This window comes from Furipterus horrens, unplaced genomic scaffold (genome assembly GCF_987537825.1).
Source record: "Furipterus horrens unplaced genomic scaffold, mFurHor1.1.pri manual_scaffold_1, whole genome shotgun sequence".
In the NCBI taxonomy this organism is placed as follows: Eukaryota; Metazoa; Chordata; class Mammalia; order Chiroptera; family Furipteridae; genus Furipterus; species Furipterus horrens.
The window spans coordinates 106,625,897-106,645,739 of NW_028327171.1; the positions used below are offsets into that span (position 1 = coordinate 106,625,897).

Below are 19,843 nucleotides of genomic sequence, written 5' to 3' on the forward strand. Positions count from 1 at the left end.
CTTCTTCATAAAGGTATGAACCTAGCTATAACAAAAACTATGATAGCTCAACAGGAATATAATAAACTCAGTCTGACAGAATCAGATTTAAAGGATTACAACTTTTATTTAACTGAAATGCTTTAACCAATGTGTGATCCTGCAAGTAATATCTTACACTCAGAATCTAAGTTGATTCTTAACAAAGTGTTTCATACTTCGTTTGTTTAGGGCTATTTCTTAGATTAGTTTTAGGTTTACAACAAGATTAGAAGGAAGGTATAGAGACTTCACACATATCCCCTCCACTCACATATGCCCCCCCCCCATTATCAACATCACTCACCAGAATGGCACATTTTTACCAGGGATGAAACTAAATTGATCACTTTTTTCCCCCTCCTTAGGACTTGCAGATCAAGAATCACCAGTTTCCTCAAAAAGCCAAATATGGAATTATCATATGACCCAGAAATTCTACTCTTAAATACACGGCCAAGAGAACTGAAAATACACAGTCATACAAAAACTTGCATATGAATGTTCATAGCAGTATTAGTCATAATAGCCCAAAAGTAAAAACCTAAATGCTCATCAACTGATGAATGGATAAACAAAATGCAATATATCCAAACTATGTATGGAATATTATTCAACCATAAAAAGGAATGAAGTACTCATACATGCTACAACATGGCTGAACCTTGAAAACATTACGCTATGTGAAAGGCGACGGACACAAAAGGCCTTGTATTGTATATGATTCCATTTATACGAAATGTCAAGAATAGGCAAATTCATAGTGACAGAGTAGATTAGCTACTGTCAGGAGCTGGAGACAGGGGTGAATGGGGACTGACTGCTAATGGGTACCAGGTTTCTTTTGGGTGTGATGAAAATGTTCTGGAATTATGATAGTGATGGCTGCACAACTCTGTGAAAATACTAATAACCAGTAAACTGTACACACTCTGAAAGGATGAATTTATGGTATGTGAATACCATAAAAAAATAAAAAGTTTGTCTTCCCCTGCTGCATGCTTGACATCTGCTTTGGCAGCATCCTTCCAAACCTAAACTGTACACATTCACATTAGGACTCAACAGAGCTCTCCCAACCACCTCCTTTTTCCTTCAGGTTCCTAATTTATATGTAATTTCTCATCCTGGAAATTTTCAGGTATCTCTAATTTATTTTCCCTCAGTTTCAACATCAGTCAGTCACCAATGTCAACATTTTCTATTAATAATAAAAATGGTTACCATTCTTAACTACTTAATTCCTTCCAGATCTATAAGTATCTTTAAACGTTCACAATAATCATGTATTTCACAGAGGAGAAAACAAACTTAACGGGCATAGGTACTTTGTCCTTCAGTCTTTCTCCCCTGAATCTATGCTCTACCTTTCAGCCAAAGTGATCTTCCTGCAACTAAATCTGATCATGTTACTCCTCCACCTAAGCTCTTCAAAGGCTTCCCACTGTCAACATCCAGACTCCTTAACTTTGTATAAGGTGCCCTTCAGGAGCTCTCCTCTTCTCTCACCATTCCTCATACCAACTTCTTTCAGTTCATGGACCAAGCCAAGCTCTTTCTCCTCCCGCCTCTGGACTTGGCACAGGGTTCCCTTATTCATTCCCTCAACCAATATGTATTAAGTGCCCACTATGCCTGGCACCATACTTGCTGTTTGTGGTGAACAAAATAGATATAGGTCCTAACCTCCCGGTACATAAGGTCTAATGGAAGAAACAATAATAAACAAGTAATTACAGATAGTGAGCATGGAAAACTACAAGGAGTGTTTAAATAAAGTCTCAGTTGGTGACATACTCTGAAACCTGAAGATTAAGGAACCAGCCACGTGAAAAGCAGGTAAGAGGAAAGGGGTGACAGGAGATGTTCCCGGCGACAAGAGCAGGGCCCACACCAAAGATTTCGGCAGGCCATGATTTGGAGTTTGGATTTTATTCTAAATTCTAATGCAATGGAATTCATTGAAGAGTTTTAAGTAAGGAAGTGCCACTTTTTGCTCCTGAACAGAGAAGGGATTGGAAGAGTACAAGATGGTAAACAGGGACACAAAGCTGAAGATATAGTAGTGGTTTAGGTGAGAAACTGGATGATCTGGACAAGTGTCTAATAGTGAAGGGGGAAACAGTCAACAGATTACAGATTAGATGCCGAATTGACCTGATTTACAAAGAGGTCATCAGCTGAAAATGAGAAAGAGATTACAAGTAGGCTTACACAGAAACAGAGGATAAAAAGGATCTCAGGCCAATACTGAGTGAATATTCAAGAAGTTGACCACTTTCATTTTATGGTGCCATCAATTTGTCCAGGCCGTTTCCCCCCTGCAAAGTTCATCCATATAAGGGGAGGTGCGAAGAAGGGGGGAAAAAAGAGGGGGTTTATCCAGAGTATGGGTTTTGCCAGAAGAATAGAAGGGCGGGAGGGACAAGAGATAGTGTATTTTCAAGAGATCATAATGATAAACTATGACATAACTCTCAATTGGATTGGGGGAATACGGATGAGCAGGAAATGGAAGGTCCAATGAATTGGAGGTATAGAAAAAGTTCAAAAACTGTCTCGGGGTACACAAGCCAGTTATAAAGACAGGAGATTGTGGTCAGAGAGAAAGTTGTAATTTGTTTCTTCTGCTTGGAATGTTCCTCTCCCCCTCTAGGCAAACATGACTTATCTCCAATCATATCCATCCTGTGCTTTCCTGTTGTCTACCATGCCACCCCATTACTACCATCTCAGTTTGTCACTATCTAATCCAATCATAAAGGCCCACCTCAAACTGTTACAGAAACAGGGGAGTCCAAAAACAAACCCCAGAGTTTGCGGCTGGGAGATAGGGAAAAGGAAGCAGCTTTCAGGATGCCCTTGCCTGCCTGGGGCTAGTAGCTGGAAACTTTGTTGCACAAAGATCCGCTTTACTTCCAAGGTTCAGGAAGATGGGAGGGATCTTAGACTGTGGGATGGTAGGGAAGCGGACAGAGCCTGTGTAGGGTTCTGTGAATGGTCAGAACTGCTTGCAACACCCACTGCGTCAGAGGACGCAGTTGGGGAGATAAGCAGCTGCGGACATTTTAGCTCTCTCTGGTGCTCTGGCTCTGGCCCTGGCTCCCTCTTGTGTGCTCCCTCCATGTGGCTTGGAGGAGAAGGAGTCTCCAGGCTGCTTAAAGAAGAAGCTCTCGCCATGCGGTTTTGAGAAGGAGAGGAGATCCATGCGGCTTGCAGGAAGAAGGCAGTTTACAAGGAGGCTGAGAATCCAGGTGGTTCTGCACTGAGAGCTGGAGGGCACCACAGCACAGAAAGGACCTCCCCAGTCAGAACTGAGTGATTGGCAGCTACTGGTAAAGCTGAACTGTGCCTAGGAAGTAGGGAAACGGTGTTTCTGACTTTCCTAAGACTGGCCAGGTCTGGGAGGGGGAGGCAGAACTATGTGCAAATAAACAATTCTTTTTCTTTTCACCAAACTCTGGTATTGAGAGTTATAATTCTGGCGGTGGCAATCGGGCCCCTAACTAAACAGCCCGTGGGTTCTGTTTCAATCGGAGCAGCCCAAGGGTTCTGTTACAAAACTAGTCCCACCTTGAAGCATATGTTTTCCCCACTGGGCTCCCCCCTCCTGGTGAGACTTCACTCAGGGTGTACTACTAATAGTATTTACGTTACCACAAATGTTGGTCATTCTTTTTCCTTCTGTATCTCTTTACTCAATTGGGAAAAGACATTGTTATTAACCATTTCTGGATCCTGTGGCAGTCACCAGAAAAGTACCAGGAACCGAGTAATCATTCAATAAACGCGATCTCAGTCACATGAGCTTCCAAACCTCAACCGTTCTTTAAAGCAGGATTCCACCAAAATCAAACAAAGCTCATAATGCCTGTTCACAAAGGTCCTAGATAATTCCATGTACCTCCAGGATGAGCTCCAATTTCACAAATGTAATTTTAATCCACTCTAACATTCAAAACACCGTCCTGCGTACACCGCCACCGAAAGGAGGTGGGAATGCAGGGTCTGTGGGACGATCAGAACTCTGGACGCCACAACCTGAGAAAAGCCACATTCACTAAAAACAGCTTTCCTCACAGCTTAATGCAGGGCCAGAAGCTGGACCAAACGGCCACGTGACAGGTGCCAAGAGTCAGTTGGCACAGGGTTGTACTTATGCCTGACATCAGCCTGGCACCTACCTTCCTGCTCTCCAATTCTAGCTGCAGGGCCCGTGTCAGTGGTCGCCCCTGGGCCGGCCGCCATGGCGGTACGACTCCAGCTCCGCCCCAAACCCAAGAGTGGAGTGGAGCGATAGCTGGGTTCGCGGAGGGCCAAGACCCCTGTTCTGAAGCCGCCACACACTGAGGGATCGCAGCGCTTGGAGCAGGCTCTTCCGGAAGTGCGGAAGTACGCACAGGTGAAAGTCATGTGACAGGCATTGGGCGGGGCCACGGAGGTTTGTTTTGATTCCGCCTTTGTTGCAATGCAACCACGTGGTCTGGGTTGTGGCTCTCTTTGCCCTCCCCAGACTTTCTCCTTTCAGAGTAGTTTTTTCTTGGCTTCGTTTCTGCATCTCCTCGTTTTCTAGTCAGGCCCTTCCCTTCCGCCTCGGCGCTTTCGTCTACCCAATTGTTTTGGAGTTTTAGGGACTGTCTTTGTGGGGCTGGGAGCAGTGGGATGTGCTAAGTTTGTTGACTGCTGTCGCTCTTAGCAGCTTTGGGTACTAGGAGATTTCACGCTTTTCTTCCTTTCTCTTCCCACCTCTCTTGCCCTTCTGGTAGCAACATGACTCCATTTGTTTTCGTGGCTGCCGGGGAATATGATCCTAGGTCAGATGTCATTTAACTGTGTTCCCTGCGACGCATTTTCCCACCCAGACAAGCCAAATCGCTTAGACTTTCAAGGGCACTAACCGACAGCTGTCAGACTTTTGGATTTGTACTTAAAAATAAACAACTGGCATCTTGATCAAGAGATCAACAACCCCCACCCTTCTCGTTTACTCTTCGTCAGGTCAAAATCAACTGGAGATGGATCTAAGTCATTTGGGGACAAATCTTCCAGTTTTAATCAACCTACCTTTATTGATCGCCTATTAATGACGAGTAGAAACATACCTACATCTTTTATATATGAATAACATTGGCTAGTTTATAATCATGTAATACAAAAAGCTGACAAAACTATGCAGTACTTACTGTACATAAAGAAAAAATGCTTTTCAAGTGGCAACACCTGGGTCTCTACTACGCCTCAATCTTATCCTACCGTTCTAATTTCTTAAGTTACAAACCCAAGGAAAAAAAAAATAAGAAGAAACCCAATATAGAAGCAAGCATTAGCTTAAGTGACCGGAGGTCACCGAGTTGTTTATTGGGCACATGATGTAAAACTTGGACACTTCCTCCAGCAACCCGTGTTCCTTGCCCAACCTCTTCTAATACAGCCTCTCCGGGAGTGTCCTTTTCCCCTGGATGAGCCGCAAGCACTCCTCCCTCCCTTACCAATTCCTCCCCGTCCTCCCTTTGGGTCACCGGTTCCACTCCATCTCTCACCACAGGGGGTTCGTCCCACCCCGGTACCCCAACCTTCTCCTGGCCGGCCACACCCGCTACCCCTCCCCGCCTGGGAACGCCTCACCCGGCGCAGGCGCACCAGCGGCGGCCCCCCGAGGCCAAGCGGGTCCAAAGCAGCCTCGGTCTGTGCCTCCTCCTTCCTCCCCCCTCCCGCCGTGCCTGCGCTGGGCTGGTCGGCGGACACCCAGACCGCGCTGGGCAGGGGCCCCGCGGGCCGCTCGTCGCCATGGGCTCCGCGTGGAGCAGCGAAGAGGAGCGGCAGCCGCTGCTGGGGCCTGCACCCGGGACTGTCTGGAGAAGCCGGGAGGCGGCGGCAGCGACGCCGCCTGTGGCTGCTCCGGGTCCCGGGCGGGTGTACGGGCGCCGCTGGCTGGTGCTTCTGCTCTTCTCGCTGCTGGGGTTCGCGCAGGGCCTGGTCTGGAACACCTGGGGCCCCATCCAGAACTCGGCGCGCCAGGCCTACGGTTTCTCCAGCTGGGACATCGCGCTGCTCGTACTGTGGGGGCCTATAGGCTTCCTGCCCTGCTTCGCATTCATGTGGCTCATGGACAAGAAAGGTGAGGGGTTTCGGGAAGCACCGGCCCGTGGGGTCCCTGCTGGGGTAGCCTTTTCCCGCGGTTTCGTCTCAAAGGTTCTGTGAGGTGACGAGAGTATTGCTGGCATCCCATTCTTGACTAGGACCCCTTTGATGCCAAAGCAACAAATACAGGAAGCCTTCTTCAGCTATTATATTTTTTATCAAGGCCCATTATGCAACAGCACGGATTAAGTGTTCTCTTAATGTTCACGTTTTTGCATATTGTGGACCTCAGAGCATCCTCTTGCACGTGCTGTATATGTTTTTACACCTCACAAAAATGACTGATGCTTTGACTTTAGAGGGATTTGAGGATGTTGAGGGTGAAATATGAGAAAATAAAAAGATGATGCCTAGCTGTAAGGAAGTAATGAGTTGGCTTTGCATAATAGGTGACTCCAGCCCAGGAGGAGCTGTTGAGAAACTCGGATCTGACTATTTGGTTTCTGGGAAAAGGTACATGGCAGCTTTAAAGTGTGTGAATGTGACTAGATGGCTGTGTCAATTGAGATTTGTAATTCTCAGATAAAACTGGCAGATGAATGAGACTATCTCTTCACAGAAGAATACTCTGGCCAGATATCTCACTTTACCGCTTGCCAGTGTGATTCTTGAGGAAGAAGAAAAAGGTCATAGGATTGAATGATAAGGCATTGAATTATACCACACAAGTGTGGGTAAATGATTCATGATAAATGTAATGTAGCTGCCGAAAAAGGGAGGACGATTTTAGGCAGAGAAGCATAGTGTTTAAAACCAGAAGAGAAATAATTTGACAGACTCTACTCCAGTGATCTGTTCTAAGCATTGATTTTGAGAAGGCTATTGACAAGCTGGAGTACTTTGAAAGTTGTGTGGCAAGAATAATAAAGGCTGTAAAAATCATAATGTGTAACATGAAGGGAACTGGGTGTGTCAAGCTTCAAAAAGAAACTTGAGTCAGAATATAAAATATGTGGAGATCAAATAAAAGAGGAATTAGACTTAATGTGCGTGTGGTTCTGGAAGGAAGAACTAAACTGGGTGAGCTTCCTAAGGAGGAAGCCAAACAAGGAAGAACCTTCCCACAATGGAAGGTGCCCAGCCCTGGAAGGTGTGTCTTGATAGGCGTGGAACTTCAGATGGAGCAAATACTTGTGCAGAGGATATGCACTAGGTGCTGAGGCAGGGTTTCTGGTTCTTGTAGTGAATGGAGGTTTTCTTTGGTTTTGTTTATTTGCTTGCTTTTAAACTTAATTATAGTCTTTATTTATATTTCACCAGTTATTTTTTTTTCACTAATGTGTTCCCCCGCCCCCCACCCTATTCCAAGGGTTCAGTGGAGGGTTCTAAATTGTGTTTAGTTATTTCTCCGTAACCTCCTACAGTCTCTGACAGTTCCTCAGTCATTTCTTACAAGGTTGGCTAACTTTAGAGAGAAAGGCTATTTTGTTGTTTCTTACTATTTATCTTTTAATCAGGAGCATTTTTTCAATATTATTCACTAAATTTAGCCAACCTTGTTTTTATGGTAGAGAAATGTTCATTTTTACCCTTATTATTATAATTCTGTCTACTATCCCTGGCCAGAAAAATTGGGTACTCCCTAGTCTCTTCATAAAATAAGTTACTTTAATAGTTGTTTCAGAGTTCCCACAACTATATGGTGAATTCAATTTTATATTTTCCATTGGTTGAAGCAGTAAAAAATAAATTTTAAAAATTCTCTCTTTTAGGAAGTGGTTTTTCTTTTCAGTAGAAGGCTAATAAACTTGTACATGTTGGCTGTCCTGCTGCAAATATTCTATCTGCATACAGAAAATGTGAGTTCCTGCTGTCCTTGGGTTCTAAAGTATCTTTCTCTAGAATGTAGGTAGTTGTCTGGCCTTCCTGCTGCCATGGGTCCCATCCAGATTAATTTAGAAGACTGCTTATCTTCCTGAGATCGGTTTTGTACTCTCACCCCTTTTCATTTCCAGCAAGAAGATAAAAGAACTAGCTAGTGAGATAACAGGAGAACCAAAAGCTAGTGTGCCCTAGAAGCCAAATGAAGAAAGGTTCAAGAAGAAAATACCTAAATGTGTGCTAAGCACTGGGGAAATAGCCCTCACAGAGTCTACATTCTAGTGAGAAGAACCAGGCATCAAGCAACAATAAAATTAAGTATTTAGTATGTCAAATGGTAAAAGTGCTTTGGAGGAAAATAAACCAAGACAAGGGAGAAAGGGGATGTGATTGGGTGATACTCTGTATAGAGTGTCAGGGAAGGCCTTACTGATAAGGTTTGAGCAGAGACCTGAGATTAAAAGGAAGCTTGACTTGTCAGTTCTGGACAACACTGTTTTGGAAAAAAACATAGGTCTTAAACTTGTTTGGCGTATACAAGAGCAATGTGGCTGGAGTTGAGTCAAGAGGGAAACAACAGTAGGAGATGAGATCAGAGATAGTGGGAGGCTGTATCATGCAGGGCGTCCTAGGCTACTGTAAGGATATTGGTCATTGAGGAATGAGGTGAGGTTTCTTCATTGGAAGGCTTTGAGCAGAAGAGTAAAATAATGACTGTGTTATTGTTTTGAGAACAAGAGCCAGAGAGACTCATTAGGTTAGTGGAATAACACAGGTAGTACTGATGGTGACTTCCAACTGGTGCGATAGCAGTGGAGGATTTGAGAAGTGGGTTAGATTCCAGATATATGTTGAAAGTAGACTTACCAGTATTTGTTGATGGATTGGAGGTGGGGTGTAAAGAAAAGAAAGGAGCCTAAGATGTTTCTCAACTTTTTAGCATCAGAAAATGGGAGAATCAAGCCGCAATTTACTGACATGTAAAATATTGTGAAAGGAGCAATTTGTGGGCGGGTGGCATAAAGATCAGGGGTTTGAAATGCCTATTAGATATCTAAGTACACAGGTTAAAATGTCAGTTAGATTTACAAATTTGGAGTGCAGGGAAGAAGCACTAAATTTGGAATTTGTCAACCTGTAACAGTACTCACTCTTGGAGCTGGAAGGGATCACCTGTGGAGATAGGTGTTGCTTCAGAAAAGGACCGAGTCTGTGGGCATTCTAACATTTAAAGGTTGCAATGGTGAGGAAGAACCAACTAGTGTTGACTGACAGTAGAGCCTTGGATTTGGCAATATGGAGCTCTTTGGTGTCCTCTAAGAAGAATAGTCTCACTGGAGTGGTGGGGGTGAATTCAGAATAAATTGCCAGGAGAAAAATTGGAGACAATGAGTGTTGGTATTTCTTTCAAGTAGTTATGCTATAAAGGGCAGCAGAGAAATGGGAAAATAGCCAGAGGGAATGTGGCTACTGAGAAGGTATTTTTAAAGATAAGATACATTGAAGCATATGTCTGTAATACATTATCCTAATGATCCAGTAGAAAGAGGGAGACTGACAATGCTAGAGGGAAAGGAGAGAACTGCTTTAGCACATCCTTGAGCAAGCAAGAGATGCAGTCCTTCAGAGCACAGGTAGGCAGATTTGCCTTTGGTAAAATCATTGACAGCTAATTCTCCTGTAGTAACAGAAGAGAAGATAGTGTATAAATATAGATGTATATGGTGAGTGGTAGGAGTTTATGGAAGTTATTTTTGCTTATAGTTCTCAGAGAATAGGAAGCAAAATCATCACCTGACAAGTGAGGATAGGGGAACAGTTATTGGACGAATGAAGAGAGAGGATAAGTTATGAAACTATTTCCTAGGAAAGTGGAGAACATATGGACTAGAAGTTATAATTATGCGCTGCTTAACCATGGGGATACCTTCTGAGAAACATGGTTAGGCGATTTCATCATTGTGTGGACATCACAGAGTGCCCTTACACTAAACTAGATGGTATAGCCTACTACATACCTAGGATATATGGTATCGCCTATTTTCCTAGACTGCAAGCCTGCACAGCTTCTTACTGTACAAAGTAACATGGGATTAAATTAAACATACAAGAAAATGATGCAATCAAGGTATGCAGTAAAGACGAGATGTATGAGGCCTCTGCTGGTGTAACATGGATACTGTTTTACAGCACACTTTTTTTCATAAGTAGAAAGAGTACTCTTAAATAATGATAAAAAGTATAGTAAATACATAAGCCAGTAACATAGTTGTTTATCATTAGCAAGTATTATGTACTTTACATAATTGTATGTGCTATACATTTATGTGGCTGGCAGTATAGTTTGTTTCATCAGCATCCCCCAAACACGTGAGTAATGCTTTGTGTTATGATGTTACAACAGCTATGACATAACTAGAAGATACAAAGTTTTCAGCCCCATTATAATCTCATGGGACTACCATTCATTGTATATGTCTATGAATGTCTGAAATGTCATAATGTGGTGCATGATGTATATAGTAGGATTCTTGGACACTAATGGTCTGCTTTAAGTTATTGGGCATTAATTTCAAGAGACACCAAATTAGCATGTTTGTGTATTTTCCTCCAGCCTGTTTTGTCAGGCAAGCAAAGTCATGGGCAGAATTGGCAGAGAGAGATTTAACCACAGTTGCAGTTTGCCGAGTGGGTAGGACTAAGAAAGTGCAGGCCAAGAGTAGAGGGTTATGTATACAGTGATATAACAGTGGAGCATGGAATCTAAATTGGGTAAAGGAGAAAAGAAAACACGTGAGGTAAATGAGAATTTCCAATTAGATGAAGATTTACAGTACTAGAGGGAATGAGTGGGAAAGAAACGAGGTTATGGTTGAAAACAGAATGCTTAAAATTGTTATGGTTGCAATTATGGTAAACTTAGGATCATGTATAACCAAGAGAGTGGATGACTGAGGTGGGGTATAGAACATGATTGTGGAATAAGAAGTCAAGAGATTGAGGAGCCAAAATAATGAAAGGATCATTTAGTGGGTATTGAAATCACCAGATTTATGAAAGAAGTATAGTATCCTAATGAGTAATAATATGAGTAATAATGAGCCAATTCATTTTCAAATAGTGAGAGTGAATAACCTGGAGGCAGGTATGTGGTGGTCTGTAGACACTTGCAGCCAAGGGTGGTGAGTATTACAGTCTGATAAAATTAAACCAATGGCTGTTCTCGCCATGATGGAGAAAAAGGAACTGAATTTATCCTTCCATCTTAAACAGCTAAAAGCAAAAAATAAAATCACTATATGAAACAATGAGTTTCAGACATTGGACAACAGGTAGAGCAGAACAGTGATTCCTATGATTGCTTCGTCTTACTACCTGGAGAGAATTTCCAAGCAGCAATGAAGAGATGGTGAGCCCAAACAGAGCCCTGCAGTTTTCTTAAGTTGAGGAGACAATTGAGAATTCAAAGAGGCCAACATAGCTAGGATTCTTAGGGTAGACTACCAGAGAGTGAAAAAGCTTCACAAAGAGAAAGCTCTAGATCTACAGGGAGTTTCTCTTGAGTCTTCAGCTAAACACTGATCAGCAGATACATTTAAGGAAACTACCCAAGTCTGGGGAAAAGACCACTAAAAAGGAGTAGGCAGAACAATTCTCAAAGTTTATATAAGGCTGAGAATAGTTCACTTTCCCAACAGCCAGAATAGAGAAACCTCGTAATACATACATAGGAGGTTGGGTTGAATACTCAGAAGGGCATTTCCTCAGTGGTAAAGATAGATGATCCCTATACTAACAGCTGTTTGGGTTCCACCTAGTAAAGCTTAAAGGTATTCCTTGAAAAGATCAATGGAACTTAGCTGTATCCCAGAACATTGTTTAAATATATTTAAAGAAGTGAAAAAAAATCCATCACCAAACAAGATAATATTCAGAATGGCTGACATCCAAATCAGAAATTATGAAGCAGGCAAAGAAGAATGAAAATTCAATTTATAAATAGGAGAAAAAGCAATCGATAGAAACAGACCCATAAATGTCACAGATGATAGAATTAATAGACAGGGACATCAAAACAACTAGTCTGAATATACTATGTATGTTCAAGGAGGTAGAAGAAAGCAAGGAGAGACACAGAAAAAAGACCAACATTAAACTTCTAGAGATTAAAATGTAATCTGTGTCTGAGATGAAAAAAATACATTGGACAGGATTTAACAGCAGATTAGGTGTTTCAGAAGAAAAGGTAAATGAACTTGAAGATGTAGCAGTAAATACTATCCAAAATGGAACACAGAGAATAAAAGGTTAAAGCAGACAAAACCACCCTCAAGCATCAGTGAGCTGCAGAACAGTTTTTAGTGGCTTAATAATATACACGTCATTAGAGTCACAGAAGAAGAGAGAGGTAATAGGATAATAGGAGAGGGTATAGAGTGAAATGAAGTGTGTGGGGGGGGGGGGGGATGAAGAAATAATGGCAGAGAAATTACCAAATTTGCCCTGGCTGGTACGCCTCAGTTGGATGAGCATAGTCCTGCTAAGCCAAAGGTTGCCAGTTCAGTTCCCAGTCAGGACACATGCCTGGGTTGTGGGCCTGGTACCTGGTTGGGGTGCGTGCGAGAGGCAACCAGTTCATGTTTCTCTCACGCATTGTCGTTTCTCTCCTCTTTTTCTATATTTTCTCCTCTCTAAAATAAATAAAAACTTTTTAAAACTTAACAAATTTGGAGACTTCTGGCCAAGTTGGAGGGGTAAGTAGACATGCTGTGTTTCCCTCCACAACTAAGAAAAATACAACTATCTCAAAAGTAGAGACAAGCAGAAGTTCCAGAAAATCCAGCTGTGTGGGAGTCCAACAAATAAAGATATAAAGAAGAAATACTCATCCAGACAGGTGGGAGGGGCAGAGCAGGGATGGAGAGGAAGCAGTGTGGTGCCAGCATCAGTAGAGGCAGCGACAGGGCTGTGGCCGGCCAGCAGAAAATGAAGTCACACATTAAAATAAGTAATGACGGACACCTCAGGAGCATTCCCAGTACTAGAGCAAACTGCACAGCTCACGGTTCCAACGCTGGGGAAAATAAAGACTCATTGCTTCTGACTGTGAAAACCAGTGGGGGTAGGAGCAGAGAAAGAAACTACCAGTCTCTCAGCAGAGTCCATTTGTTTAGAGAGCCCCCACAGTCCTAAAACGTCCACAGACCCACCCACTCTGGGAACCACGGCCAGGGCAACAGCTAGAGAGGTGCCAGGTCCATTTGGGAAGTGGGAGAAGTGCCTGGAAAAGGGCGAGTGCTGAGCAAGAGGCATTGTTCCCTCTTAGACCCCTCCCCCACATACAGTACCACAACATAACAGGTGTGACAGCTCTACCTAAGACAAAGAGGCAAACACAGGAGACTGTTAAGTTGAGGAGACAGAGAAGTATGGCTCAAAAGAGGGAATGGATCAAGGTTCCAGTGGGAAAACTAAGCAAGGAGAAGACAGCAACCTAACAGATGAGGAGATAGCCAACCTAACAGATGCAGAGTTCAAAACACTGGTGATAAAGATTCTCAGACTGGACAGATATGCTTGAGTACAGCAAACGCAGAAGGGAAGAAGTGAAGACTGAGCTAAGTGAAATGAAGGAAAATCCACATGAAACCAATGGTGAAGGGAAGGAAACCCGGGTTCATATCAATGATTTGGAACATTAGGCAGAAATAAACAGTCAACCAGTACAGAATGAGGAAACAAGAATTGAAAAAAAAGAGGAGAGGGTTAAGGAAACTCTGGGACAACTTTAAACGTGCCAACATTCAAATCATTGGAGTGCCAGAAAGAGAAGAGGAAGAACGTGAAATTGAAAAGTTATTTGAAAAAATAATAAAGGAAAACTTACCAAATTTTGCGAAGGAAATAGACACACAAGTTCAGGAAGCACAGAGAGTCCCAAACAAGCTAGACCCAAAGAGGACCACACCAAGACACATCATAATTAAGATGCCAAAGATTCAAAAAAAGAATCTTAAAAGCAGAAAGAGAAAAATAGAGAGTACCTACAAAGGGGTGCCTATGAGACTATCAGATGACTTATCAAAAGAAACTTTGCAGACAAGAAGAGGCTGTCAAGTAGTATTCAAGGTGATGAAAAGCAAGAACTTACAACCAAGATTACTCTATCCAGCAAAGCTATCATTTAGAATGGGAGGGCAGATAAAGTGCTTCCCAGACAAGGTAAATCTAAAGGAGTTCATCATCACCAAGCCGTTCTTATATGAAATGTTAAAGGGACTTATTTAAGAAAAAGAGGAGCAAAACTATTAACATTAGAATGACAAACTCACAACTATCAACAACTGAATCTAAAAAAAAAAAAACTAAGCAAACAACCAGAATAGGAACAGAGTCATAGATATAGGGATCATTTGGAGGGTTATCAGCTCGGAGGGGGAAGGGGGAGAAATGGTGCAGGGATTAAGAAGCATAATTGGTAGGTACAAAATAGACAGGGGGAAGTTAATAATATAGCGAAGGGTGAAGCCAAAGAACTGATATGCATGACCCATGGACATGAACTAAGGGGGGTATTGGATAGAGGGAAGCAAAGGGAAAAGAAATCAGGACAACTGTAACAGCTGAATCAATAAAATATACTTTTAAAAAATTACTAAATTTGATATCCAGAAATTTAAGAAATTCAAGAATCTCATTAGAAGAAACATGAAGAGAAATGCAACAACACACATCATAATCATATTGCATAAAACCAGAGGAAATCTTAAAAGCATACTTTGGTATTTTAATTATGATGTGTCTTGGTGTGGTCCTCCTTGGGTCTAGCTTGTTTGGGTCTCTCTGTGCTTCTTGGAATTGTATGTCTATTTCGTTCTCCAAATTTGGCACACTTTCCTTCATTATTTTCTTACATAAGCTTTCAATTTCTTGCTCTTCCTCGTCTCCTTCTGGCACCTCTGTGGTTTGGATGTTGGCACATTTAAAGTTGCCCCAGAGGTTCCTTAAGCCTCTCCTCATTTTTTTCAATTCTTTTTTCCCCTTTTTGTACTGGTTGACTGTTTTTTTCTTCCTTATGTTCCAAATCATTGATTTGAACCCTGGTTTCCTTCCCTTCACCATTGGTTTTGTGTGGGTTTTCCTTCGTTTCATTTAGCATAGCCTTTACTTCTTCCCTTTTGCATTTGCCATACTCAAGCATATCTGTCAAGTCTGTGAGAATCTTTATCACCAGTGTTTTGAACTCTACATCTGTTGGGTTGGCTATCACCTCATCTATGAGGTTGGCTATCTCCTTGTCTCTTAGTTCTCCAACTGGAACCTTGATCCTTTCCCCCTTTTGGGCCATACTTCTGTCTCCTCATCTTGACAGGCTTTTGTGTTTGTTTGCCTCTGTGTCTTAGGTAGAGCTGTCGCATCTGTGACGTTGTAAGGGGTGGAGCCTTAGGTATTCCTCAGTACAGGGTGACCCGTTTCACCATGTCGTGGCGCTGTGTGGCAGGCAGGGGTCTGAGAGGGAACAATGCCCCTTGCTCAGCACTCGCCCCTTTTCCAGGCACTTCTCTCACTTCCGTATGAGACTGGAGCCTCTAGCTGTTGCCCTGGACATCATTCCCAGAGTGGGTGGGTCTGCGGATATTCTAGGACCGTGTGGGTCCTTTAAACAAGTGGACTCTGCTGAGAGACTGGCAGTTTATGCCTTTGCCTCAACCCCATTGGTTTGCACAGTCAGAAGCAATGAGGCTTTATTTTTCCCAGTACTGGATCTGTGAGCTGTGCGGTCTTGCTCTGGTGCTGGGACTGCTCCCCAGGTGTCCCTCCCGACTTTTTAAAACGTGTGACTGTGCTTTCCGCTGGCCTGCCTCTGCTGCCGCCGCTGCTGCCACTACCACTCTGCCCCTCCTACTTGTCTGGATGAGTATTTCTTCTTTATATCTTTGTTTGTTGGACTTCCATGCAGCTCAGTTTTCTAGGACTTCTGGTTGTCTCTAGTTTTGAGGTAGTTGTAGTCCTTCTTAGTTGTGGAGGGAGATGCAGCGTGTCTGTCTAGGCCTCCTTCTTGGCCAGAAGTCCCTCTTCTGCTATTTTTTAAAACAAGATCTTTCTATAAGTTGAAAGTCATCTGGAAAATCAAGAAAAAAAAATGAAAGACCATTTTTATGTTAATAATTAAAGGATTCTAAAGATACCTCCTGTGACCCTGTAACAAGCATTAGCTTATCCTCATTATAACACAGGGGAACAATTTAACATAATTCTTGTCGAGTTCGATTTTTCACCTGTTTTAGACTTAAATAGGCATGCTGATTTCAAAACTGCAGTTAGTTTTCTTCTATAACGTCAAGTTTTTCTCTACAGCTTATCTAAATGTGACCACTCTAGGCTGGATGGAGCCTGGATCAAGGGAAGCACTAGTGCTCTCCTATTGGCTGAGAACAAACCTCCCTTGAATGGGGAAGGGTGGGGGATGACCTTGGAGACCAGCAACAGGTTCATACTTGTCTAGGCTATTCAATTACACATGACACAGTGTGGTGAGAGGTTGTGTGCTGCTCTATATAGTGAATTGTATTCTGAAGTGTAGTCCGAGTTCTTGTCTGTACACAAGGAGTTAGCAGAATTTATTTTTTTATTTACATACATACTTATTTCATTTCCTTCTGATCATGTCTGCCTCTTCTATTTCACGTTGTAAGTGCCTAAACAACACTGATTCGTTTTGTTCTATCTGTGGCAGTTTCACCATTCCCAGTCAAAGGACAAACATCAGTGCATTTTTCAGGCAAGGCTATTTTGCATATTTTAAAGTAAAACTTGGTGATCAAGATAAGTCTTGGGCCCCTCACTAAGTGTGCAAGCAGTGTGTTGAGAGTTTACAGATGTGGACGAAAGGACATGTGATAAATTGCCATTTGGTATACCTATGGTTTGGTGAGAGCCCAAGTGACTGTTACTTTTATATAGTGGAAATGTCAGGATATAACACAAAAAATAAATGTAAAACAGAGTATCCTTGTCAACCATCAGCTCTATGCCCAGTGCCTCATTTAGCTGAAATCCCAGTTCCAGTTTTTATTGAACTACCCTCTTTTGAAAAACAGAAGTATGGTGAAGAACTAAGTGACAGCAACGATGAAGATTTTGAAATTGAAGACAACTCAGTTCGTAAGGCATTTGATCAGCATGAATTGAATGATTTGGCATGAGATTTGGGACTATCCAAAAAGACTTCAGAACTCCTAGCATCAAGACTGCATGAGAAAAACTTGCTTGAAAAAGGATCGAAGGCATCCTACTTTCGATCAAGAGCAAGTGCATTTCTGCAGTACTTTCGAAGTGATGATGCTTTGTGTATTGCCATAACATAAATGATTTAATGGAGGAATTGGGAATTCCAATCTATAACACAAGTCAATGGCAACTGTTCACAATAGCTCAAAGCGGAAATTGACGTGTGTCCTCTTCTACAATGGCAATTTATTTGGTGCAGTCCCAATTGGCCATTCAGTTTGTTTTTGTGAAGAATATGAAGACATAAAGAGAGTCATTGATCTGTTGCAATCTCATTAGCAGAATTGGATCATCTGTGTTGACCTAAAATGGTCTGCTTCCTTCTTGGTCAGCAACGTGGATGCACCAAGTATCCCTGTTTTCTGTGTATGTGGGGCAGCAGAGCTTGTGAGAAGCACTGTGTGGAGTCGAACTGGCCTCCAAGATTTGACCTCAAACGTGGTGATTCAAACATTCTACATGAGCCACTTGTTGACAGAACATTATATTCCCACCTCTGCACATAAAACTGGGTCTCATGAAGTGATTTGTTAAAGCTTTGCCAACTGAAGGAGACCGTTTCAAGTATCTCATTTTGGCATTTCCTAGCCTGTCTTTTGAAAAGATAAAATACCTTAATATATATGTTCGGTAGCAGAACTTTACCATTTGTACACAATTTGACCTATAGTAACAATATATAGCCTTTATATGCATAAAATAACTCTAAATAAACAATATATTCAGGTAACATTTTTCTTTATTTTCCTTTGTATGATTTGGGGGACAAAGGGAGTATCCTGTACCTTAAAAAGCTGATGTGATAGTGAAAAACTGGGGTCATTTTTTGATTCAGATGCCAAAAGTTAGTCAAAAACAAGTATCAGATCTAACTCAGTGAAAATTGTGTTCCTTGTGTAATATAAGATACATAATTGGCCAGTTGTTATTTTTGGAGAAAATGTAAAGCTTATTTTTTCAGCTTGTACTTGAAAATCATAAATTTTATATTAGAGACATAAAACTAAAATATCTAGTTCTTTAAAATTATTTTTATTTTTCGTGTAACATATGAACAAAACATTCTAGATATTATTTTTTTCAAACAACTTTATTTTTAAATATTTATTTATTTTCAGAGAGAGGGGAAAGGAGGCAGAAGGAGAGAGAGGGGAAACATCACTGTGTGGTTGCCTGTCATGTGCCCCCAGATGGGGACCTGGCCCGCAGCCCAGGCATGTGCCCTGACTGGGACTCCAACCGGTGGCCCTTTGGTTAGCAGACCAGCACTCAATCCACTGAGCCACACGAGCCAGGGCTAGCCATTTATTTCTTTTAAAAACCAGAGCTAATGGAACTTCTTCCTGTATTGTTGACAGCTCATTCAAGTTTTCTGTTAAATTTAGAATAATTTCATTTTCAGCATATAGTGGTTTTTTTCCATGTTGAGAGTTACAGAGATAGCTATACTATTAGGATATAAAATAGTTTGATTGAGTAAAAAATATCTTTGTTCTTAATATTAACATTGGACTTACTTGAAGAGAAAAATAGAAAATAATGGAGATATTTTTGTTTCCTTTTAGGTCTTCGGATAACTGTGCTTCTGACATCCTTCCTTATGGTTTTGGGAGCTGGTCTGAGATGCATACCTATATCAGACTTAGTGCTTAAAAGAAGGTAACTCCTATAAATAAAATTCTTTCCCACATGTTTTTCTTTTTTTATGAATATATTATATATGTTCACTTATAAACTTTTAGTGAACAGTTCTATTTTAAAAATAAGCAGCGGAGGGTCATATTTATTGTAGCATTTATTTTTTCCCCCTATATAATGATTAATTCAGTGGACATTTATTAGTTGTCATATAGAAGATACTATACTAGTATGTAAATTAAAAAAGAACAGCTTCATCTTCATGCTATCCAGGAGCTGTAATAACCACAGGAAAATAGTATTGTAACATAAGAAAGAATAATGTAGTTAATGCCATCGAAGAGGTATAAAATTGCCCTGAGAGACTGAGAGAAATTTTGGATGAGGTATCAGAAAGGAGAGTTTGTCAAAAATAAACTGCAAAACTGTTACTCTCTGGAGCATTTAGATCTTGCTCCCATCATAAGTTGTCAGTTTGGTTCAAATAATTCATAAAAATTCTCAAAAAAAATGTTTGTAAAGGAGGGAATAATTAAACTAGGCATTAAAGAATGAGTAGGATTTTGATAACTATAGTTAGGGGCAGGGTAGTCGGGGTCAGAGTAACAGCGGGAATGAAGGCATGGAGGCAGGTAAGCATAGGAGTCTTCTGAGATGGATAGCTAGCTTCATTTCTGCAACTGGAGTCCATGGATTTATGCCAAGGGGGTGCAAGGTATAAGAAGATTTTAAAATGCTTCCCTTTTGGGTATAATAAGAATTATTTTACCAGTAATAATATGTAATTAAAAGATACTTTTATTTACCAGAACATCAGTTTCTTAAACTAGTGTTTTTCAAACGAGGATCCTCAGATATGACCTTGAAAGCCACTGAGAAATTTCTTCCCTTTTAAAAGGACCCATAAAACTCTCAAGTTTGGGAGACACTGGTC

At 41.6% G+C, this 19,843-nt stretch overlaps 2 protein-coding genes across 3 annotated transcripts in view; one reads left to right on the top strand and one right to left on the bottom strand.

Annotated features, from left to right (window-relative positions):
• HSPBAP1 (HSPB1 associated protein 1) overlaps positions 1-4,422 on the bottom strand; it is a 66,426-nt gene extending 62,004 nt beyond the window's left edge. For both annotated transcript variants that reach the window (XM_090277467.1, XM_090277457.1), the window contains exon 1: positions 4,203-4,422. In XM_090277467.1, the coding sequence (XP_090133593.1) occupies positions 4,203-4,266 (64 nt within the window). In that variant the 5' untranslated portion in view covers positions 4,267-4,422. The remainder of the gene's footprint in view (positions 1-4,202) is intronic.
• Positions 4,423-5,503: 1,081 nt separating this feature from the next.
• The window catches only part of SLC49A4 (solute carrier family 49 member 4), a 95,300-nt gene continuing 80,960 nt past the window's right edge, over positions 5,504-19,843 (top strand). The window contains exons 1-2 of the mRNA XM_090277493.1: positions 5,504-6,136; positions 18,837-18,930. Coding sequence (XP_090133619.1) covers positions 5,806-6,136; positions 18,837-18,930 — 425 coding nt within the window. The 5' untranslated portion in view covers positions 5,504-5,805. The remainder of the gene's footprint in view (positions 6,137-18,836; positions 18,931-19,843) is intronic.